General features: G+C 42.8%; 1 protein-coding gene across 10 annotated transcripts in view; it reads right to left on the bottom strand.

Moving 5' to 3' along the window:
* Positions 1-1,697: 1,697 nt before the first annotated feature.
* The window catches only part of RHOBTB1 (Rho related BTB domain containing 1), a 131,666-nt gene continuing 125,198 nt past the window's right edge, over positions 1,698-8,165 (bottom strand). For 9 of the 10 annotated variants that reach the window (XM_055352046.2, XM_055352048.2, XM_031015433.3 and 6 more), the window contains 3 exons: positions 7,209-7,297; positions 4,462-4,567; positions 1,698-3,928 (listed from right to left, as the gene is read on the bottom strand). In XM_055352046.2, the coding sequence (XP_055208021.1) occupies positions 3,759-3,928; positions 4,462-4,567; positions 7,209-7,297 (365 nt within the window). In that variant the 3' untranslated portion in view covers positions 1,698-3,758. The remainder of the gene's footprint in view (positions 3,929-4,461; positions 4,568-7,208; positions 7,298-8,165) is intronic. The other variant, XM_031015434.3, reaches the window with a different exon arrangement.

Here is an 8,165-nt window from a genome sequence, read left to right as displayed (position 1 = left end):
TCAGCACAAGGGAGAATTTTCTAATGCAGCCAAGGGATATAGCATTACTTCTACAGAAGTGTAGCTTTTAAAGGAGGTCACTAGTATTGCCAGACCAGTGTCTTCACTTCTAAGTCTAAACCTTTCATGATGCATATATCACCTGCTTCTTAATTGGAAATTCAAGAAAGCTGTCTTCATCATACAATAAATTAAGTCGAGGGATATGCAGTAATCTCTCGACTTAATTTAGCACTTTGAAATAAATAATATATCTGTGGCTCACAGTGTTTAATTCAATTCTGTGTCTTTCCTCAGTGGCCCTTTCCCTCCCTCCCTTTCTTCTTTTTTTATTTCTTTCTTTTTAAATTGCCCTTTTCTTCATTATGCTGTTTCTGGTTACACACACATAGACATACAACACAAATGCATTCTCTCTGGCTAACTTTTACCTCTATGACTTTTATGCAATAGTCACATTCTTCTAGAAAAGAGAAATTATTGCTATTTGCCCTCTAACATCCAACTAGGAGATCTCTATCTATCATCTATCTATCTGTCTATCATCTATCTATCTATCTATCTATCTATCTATCTATCTATCATCTATCTATCTCTGTGCCAATTAAAAAAAATCCAATTCATGAAAAGGGCGGGCAAATCTTCAGCTTGCAGGCAAGCATTCATTCAGAAGTGCTGAACTCATAAAACTGTTTCCAAACTCAAGATTCACTTTGTTTTTTTCCTCTGACTAGTAGTATTTCTTCTGCCTAGCCAATGTCATAGTGATGAAAAACTGAATTTTGACAACTAATGTACCATATATTGGAAGCAAGCACGAAAAAATCTCTTAGAAACATTGGACTTTTGCTTCTGAGTGTCCATAATGAAAATATTTGAGTTCCAGCTAGACCAGTAGGGTCTGTGGTTCTCAAAATGCCAGTATAGGAAACTTTGCTGAAGTTGTATAAAAGAAAAAGAATGCCAACATAAGGGTGCTGACATCCCTGACGATTTGCCAGACATTACTCCCAGAAACTTAGACCAAGACTTTCTAAAGGTAAGAAGAAACCGGTATACTTTATGTAAAAGGTGCCATGATTGGGACCATCCACCTCTAAAAGGTGGAAATGTGTTGGACATCTCATTGTTTTCTTTTCACAGCTATTTCTTACAGTGGTCAGCACCTTCCCATAGAGTTATGGGTAGCCTGTCACTCAGAAAAGTCAATGACATCTCACTGAGACTTTCTTCCCTCTGAGCTTGGGTAAACATTGTATTACCTAGAAGTCCAGAAATTGTCCAGACATTTTCACAAAGGCTTTCTCAGACCTCCTTTGCAGGAAACTTTTCATGAACTCAGCAACTCAGACCTATCACTTAACTGCTGGCAGAAATTATCCAAACCCAGATTATACTAAGTCTTTTAGGATAGTTCTAGTTTCTCCCCAGCCCGCTCTCTGGCCCCAGGCAGTACTATGTCTAGTGACATACTGTATTAGCCAAGAGCAAAGCACCAGGCACTTCATTTACATTATGACACTGGAATCTCTGCTGACAATACCCAATACAAAAATGACAAGTCATTCAAGCTGCTTTGTTACTGGAGCATGCACAAGCCCCCATGACCCGGCACCCTTAATGTTTTTATAGTTTAAAAAAAGCTGTTAAATCACACACACAATATGATGTCTGTCCTTAAAACAAAACTGGAGGCATTTTATAGCTAAACAATTTTATTGGCTTTTTGTGAAATAAAAAACACACAACAAACCACCATGGTTAAAGGCCATAATCAGCATCAACCAAATGAACCAGCCACTTGGTTACAGTAGCTGATAACAACACTAGTGGATATTATTGCTTATACCCCAAGTTCATTTATACGTCCATTATATTTTGGCAAGATTACAATCAAATGGGAGCTTTGGTTGTAAAATTTCAACTATGACTACTCATTGAAAACTCAACTTCTACCATTTTATGATGGGATACATGTCAATTCTTCTGCATCTTGACGTTTATCCTCTCCTGTCTCCTTTCCCCTTCCATTAATAAGATTTACAAGCCTATTGAAAAAAATTAAGATGGATGCATTTGTAACTATCCCTACTCTACTGCCTCCTCTTTTGTCATGACAAGGTGATGCATTTCTGGGCCTCTCCTAAGATCTTCTATCTGGTGTTTCCACTGCCAGTAACAAATGCCCATCTGTAATCTAGATAGATTTTCAAATGCATATGGCTGTCAGCATTGGGGTTTGGACTCAACTGTCTCATTTCCATCTTCTGAAAAGCTAGAAGAAAAAATAAAAATAAAAACAAAATCAACAGTCCTTGGCACTGGTAACTTGACCTCCCAACAGAATGAGCCCCACCCCCTGCCACATTAACATCCCATGGCAGGTGTGGAGCTGTGGCCTTGAAATGCTCTCTGTGTGTGTATGTGTGTGCTGTAACATTTTAATTTACAGAGAAGCAATGACTGACTGCCTCACGAAAGCTCCCCTGCTGTCACACTTTCTAGTTTAACACTGAAAACTCAGAATGAGAAAGAGTCAGAACTAACTCACAATAGCACCATTTCCTAGACTCTTGGAATTAGATTCCTTTCCGTGTAGGAGAACGCAGGCGCCCAGCCTCCAGCTTTGTGCTTTCACAGGCTCCCAATGCATTTCAGCAGAAGTGGGTGGTCTGCCTTAGCCTACTTCTGCAGCAACATGAATTTTCCCTGGGAAGAGTTAAAAATATGGGTCTTACAAAGTGAAGTTGGCCACAGGTGAGAAGCCTGAGGAAGCCTGTTTCTGGTGGTGAGATGTGACAAGCCTGTAGACGGCAGGAGGGAGTCCAGGGACCTTTTCCCCTGCCCATCTCAATTCAAGTCAGTGAAGAATCTGCATGCAGAAGCATGGCAAGTTCAAGGAATACTGAGAGATGTAAACCCTAATACAGCAATCCGAACACCAGCGCACTAATTGTATCTTATGTATTCAGGTCCACCAGTGAGTTTGCCCTGGATAATGCTGGGATTTAATAAGCCCTTCTAATGATTATAAAGATTGTCCTCTTGAAACTAGACATTGGAAACAACAGAATATTTGATATCACTATATTTTACATGGCACATATAACCATATAATTACCAGCACTTAACACGGCAAATATTGTAAATACACATTCTTGGAATTGACTTTGTAATTACACCGATGTTATTCAACAGAACAAAGATTAAACACTCTCCAATTTGCACTTTGGGAGATTTCAGTCCCCTCCTTCCTTTCACAACAAAAGGATAACCCTCTAATTACGTAATAATGCTCGGTGGTCATGTGGGCAAAGAGAATCACAGGGTGACTTCATAGTCAATTGTGGCCTGTAAAATAAAGTAATACACAGTATTTTCATTTCAACAAAATACAACAGACCATATAAAAATATTTTCCAATTTGGAATCAGAAACATGAAAGCTGGATTTTTTTTCTTTGTATAAAAAGAAACAAAATAACAGACTAAAGTTTATTAAGCCTCCTAACAAAAAAAATATACATATCAGTTTAAGGAATGCAGTGAGAGTCAGCTTCCCTTTTTGTCCAGGCTCATTGATGGTGAGCTTGTGCTTTGATCCTAACAAAGATAAATGCACAAAAGTGGAGGAAGGTCAGTGCCCGAAACCTGAACTATGTCGTATCTCTAACAAGACGAATTTTACAGTAGTGCTTTGAAAAGTGGTGGATCAGATTACCAATTGGTTTTTGTTTTTTGTTTTTTTTCTCTTCCTCTTCAGGCCACTGCTGGAGATGAATTCCAGAAGCACCACTTTCGTCTTGAGCGATGCTTATTTAGTGCAATATCTTCCTTCTCTCGTTCCCTTTTCACACGCTGGTAGTGATCTTCTTCCTTCAGGTACCACACAGGGGGCCAGCGGTGCCGCTCGAAGTATTCCTGGTTGTCTGGTGAAGGAAAGATGCAGACCATAAGACCTGTGGTTCATTGATGCCTTTTATGTGCTAGGCCTTTAGCTTAAAGCTTCTCAAATATCCTCTCAAAAACGTGATGCGGCAGAGACTGTGATTAGGGCCATTTGCAAAAGGTGACACTAACGTTCTGAGAGGAAGAATCTCTTACCTGTAGTCATGCAGCTGGGCACAGAGAACCTGAACCCAGGACCACCTGATTTCAGAGTCTAAGCCTGCTCCTAAGCTTGTCTCCCTAAACAAGGGGAAGCCCACCACCTCTGCACTCTCTGCAACAGGGCACCCTGGACTCTAGCCCACCCAACTCCCCTCATCATCAAGTTCTCCAAAGAGAATTCCCAGCCTTCAATTCCTTATGTCATCTCACATTAATATGTGACCACCAGCCAGTCTCAAGGAATTATCCATGAGCTGCCTGCTGACCATGTTCCTTTCCAGGGACATAGAAGATAAAAGCTTCCATGAGAGGTGGGGAGAGCTGGATGAATGGGGGCCTCACACAGTCTCACCTGCAGATTTTGATTTGATTTCCTTGCGGAACTTGGAGCATACACTGTTGTAGTTGGTGCAGATGTGGTGCAAACACCAGGCGGCCAACTGGTGGGCATTGTGAAACTGCAGAAAAGTGAGCAAAAGGAGGGTAAGACTATTTTCTAAAGAGGGGCTACAAAGAAATTGGGGAAGCCATTTTAAGGGTGAAAAGAAATGAAGGGCTTATATAACTAATTCGGTAAACCTCTTGTTTTGACCTCAATGTTTTGACTTTGGCCATGGCTCCAGTGCCAGCCAATGTAGTGCTGGGCACACCCCTCCTTTCCCTGCTGTCATAGGTGCACCAAAAATAATTAATATCGAATCACGAGCTTAAAGTATGCCTCGCTCTCCCGCCCTCCCCTGCCACCTGGCCCTCTAGTGCTAAACAACCGTGGCCTCTGGAAGGCACCAGCCCACAGCAGAAAGCAGCGATGTCATCTCTGTTTAAGGAAGCCTCGGCAATGGAATACTTCGTGTCGCATGTCAGAGCTCAGCTTGCTGGGGCCAAGATCCGAAAGAGGAGACTGCAGAATGTGTGACTGTCCTATACCTCTCCTTTGGTTGCATAAGAAGAGCAGGCGGTATGGGCAGGGTGGAGAGATCCAGATACTCCACCCTTCCATTCTAAGCAACGCTCAGGAAGGTGGCAGCTGAGGTGGTTATGATTAAAAAAGACTAGATCCTCAAAAATCAACTATCAACTCCCCCATTCCCTCCCCAGACCTGGTGGGCCTGCTGCGATCCCTCACTTTCTGTCTGTGCCCTTCTCTGACTTCCCTTCTGTTGTCTGTCGCTCTTGATGTTTCTTTGGTCAGGTGGATCCCTAGAACCTACAGCATGCTTCCTCTGTGGCCCCATATCTCCACTGTGAGGCCAATAGAAAAGCCAGAGACCTCAGAAACCCACTCAAGAGACTCACTGAAAATCACAACCCAAACATCAGAGACAGTTTTAGCTGGTGCTTCCAACTTCTCTTGCTGTTAGATTTCTCTCTGAAAACAAGACTGGGGCAGTGTTCTGCCAGGTGGGTTTGTTCCAGCTTGAGAGAGCCAATTGTGTGCATTTCTTCCCTACTTTGAGTTTAGTGACTTCATATGTTATCATCAGCCACGATGGGAGTATTTATATCATAGAAATAGGCAAATGCAACAGATTGGGGTCCCACTTGCCCCCAAGCTGACTTACCAGCACATCACTAGGTTAGGGTCTAATGAATGAGCATGGGAGAATCCATCCTAAGCTCTTCCTTCCAAGGCTTGTCAGGGCTTAGCAATAATCATATTATTTCCTTGTAGTGGGTGTGTATGGGGGTAAGGTGGGAACACAGTGCAACAAACAGACACAACTGCAAATCATTCCCTCAAGTGAATGGTCCAAATATGAAATTCTGGATCATTACATTTTTCTCTAGGAGGAATACTTGCTGGAGAGAGTACAGGTTATAAACCATCCCCTGGAACTGTTTCAAAAGACCCCAAATTCCAAGTGTGAACAACCAGTTTTGATGGGGGCTTGCTGATTCGACTGCATTAGATGTCTATTCTCAGTTTCACTGTAATCCCTAATTGGATTTTAATAATTTGTGTTTGTGTCTGTTTCCCTTACTTGCCTATGATTGCCCTGGGGCAGAGGATCTACCATTTATATGTACACAGCCTTTGCCTAGGGCGGTGCCTGGTATTTGGGGAGAAAAATAACAAATACTTGTTGAATGCTAAGTCAAAATGAATAGGTCGCTGTAAAGTTCAATTCCACCTTTTCCCCCTTTTGCACCAGAGCAATCTCCTCTGGCCACAGTAGGAAGGGCCTGAGCAGCACCTGCTGGATGCCACCTCCTCTCCCTGAAACCACCTCCTTTCCTTTGATTGAGAAATATTGATTTAAATGGACTGACCTAAGACTTAGTAAGCCATTGTCTTAACAGAAAGAGGGAGCACAGGAAGCCAAACCCAACAGGCTGAAGAAAAGACTGAGGAATTTATTCTTAGTTTCCTCAGAGTGTAAATTCATTGTTAATCAGCCTATGCCAGGGACTAGATAATTCTGCAGATGTACCTGGCATTGTAAGAGGGCTTACACTCTTCAGTGCTCGCTTTTGAACATTCTCTCCCACTTCATTCTCAGAATAATCTGTAAGGTTGGTAGGATGCAAATTGTCATCCCATTTCCTGTGGATAAGGAAAGTGCTTGTGCTTTGGGGAAGTTACTCCATGGTGAAGCTGAAGCTGAATCTTGGACCTTCTCTGGAAGAAGAGGGCAAGTCTGTATTGGGATTATGTTATTACAATCTCAATATTAGCAACTTCTGACTTTAGAAAACTCCAGAACAGCTGCAATGAGATGTTCATTAACAGGGGAGGCACTACGGGGCTTCATGGAATTCCAGAAACTGTCTCTTCTTGGCCAAATACATGTCCAAGAATTCAAAGAAGGAGGAGAGACAAAACCTCCCCCAAGTGATTTTTCTACATGTGAAGCTGGTGCCTTAGGGGACAATGGGACTGGCATGGGGGTGGGGACCGTTTTGTTTATTCAAATGAAGCCCAGCAGGCTGAATGGTACATAAAAGGTAAAACTCTCAGATCTTCTTAGTGTACACAGGGGGCCTCTGTGACTCAGTGGTGACATCTTTATTTAGACAGATGCAACAATGGAATGTTTTATCAGCATTAAATGAACTGATTGAACACACTTAAAAGGTGAAAAGCAAACTGTTACAAACCTGAGCCAATTCCAAGTAAGAGAGCACTTCTCCGTCAATGCCCACGCCACTCATGGCTGCTTTGGTCAACTCCTGAACGGCATGCTGTTCTGGGGAAGAGAGAGGGGGCCGGAGAACATTAAACCACGCCCTGCAAGCGAGGTAACTTGCCTGGAGGGTTGGTCTGGGACGACTTAAGAAGGGAGGAAATGTGGGACACAGCTCTGGGCAGGCATCTGAATTAAATCCAGAAGCTGCTCTGATGTGTGGTCTTTCACTACTTGGGGTTCTGGTGCCAGCCACTTCACCCACACCTCTGGGGACTCTAGTTCATGGCTCTGAAATAGCCAGAATCCTCCAGCCCTGCAATGTTCTGTGCAGGATGATAACTCCTGGCCACACGAGACTATTTAAACTTAAATTACTTAAAATTAAATGAAATTAAAAGTTCAGCTCCTCATTCACGCTAGCCACAGTAAGTGCTCAACAGCCACATGTGGCCACTGTTTGGACCATCCAGATATGAAATGTTTCCATCACTGCAGAAAGTTCTACTGGATGGAGTGGCTCTAAACAGTCTAGCACCTTCCTAGAGTCCTCTAGACTTTAGACACGTTCCTGTTTGACAGTTTCCCCACTCACATCACTGCAATCCTTAATACCCCTGATGGTGAAGAGGTTGAGTGACAGAGGAATGAGTCTATTTGAGGAATTAAAAATGTGATTGCGTACGTCTGTCTCAACAGCTACAGATGGATAACATATTGTTCAGCCTCTTGGATTCTAAAGACTGGGGAGACCTGCAGTTAGAAGTAACAAAAATGCAGTAGGAAGAGCCATTTCTGCTTGGGAGCTTGAGTCCAAGGCTTCCAAGCTGAATTTACATTATGGGCTGAAGCTAGGCCATCTCTTGCCTTTGTAAGGGCTGTCACCTGCCTCTGAGACTGACGTGTGAGGGTACAGCCTCGGCTCAGCATT

This window comes from Gorilla gorilla, chromosome 8, assembly GCF_029281585.2.
Source record: "Gorilla gorilla gorilla isolate KB3781 chromosome 8, NHGRI_mGorGor1-v2.1_pri, whole genome shotgun sequence".
In the NCBI taxonomy this organism is placed as follows: domain Eukaryota; kingdom Metazoa; phylum Chordata; class Mammalia; order Primates; family Hominidae; genus Gorilla; species Gorilla gorilla.
This window is presented reverse-complemented; position numbering and strand designations above follow the sequence as displayed.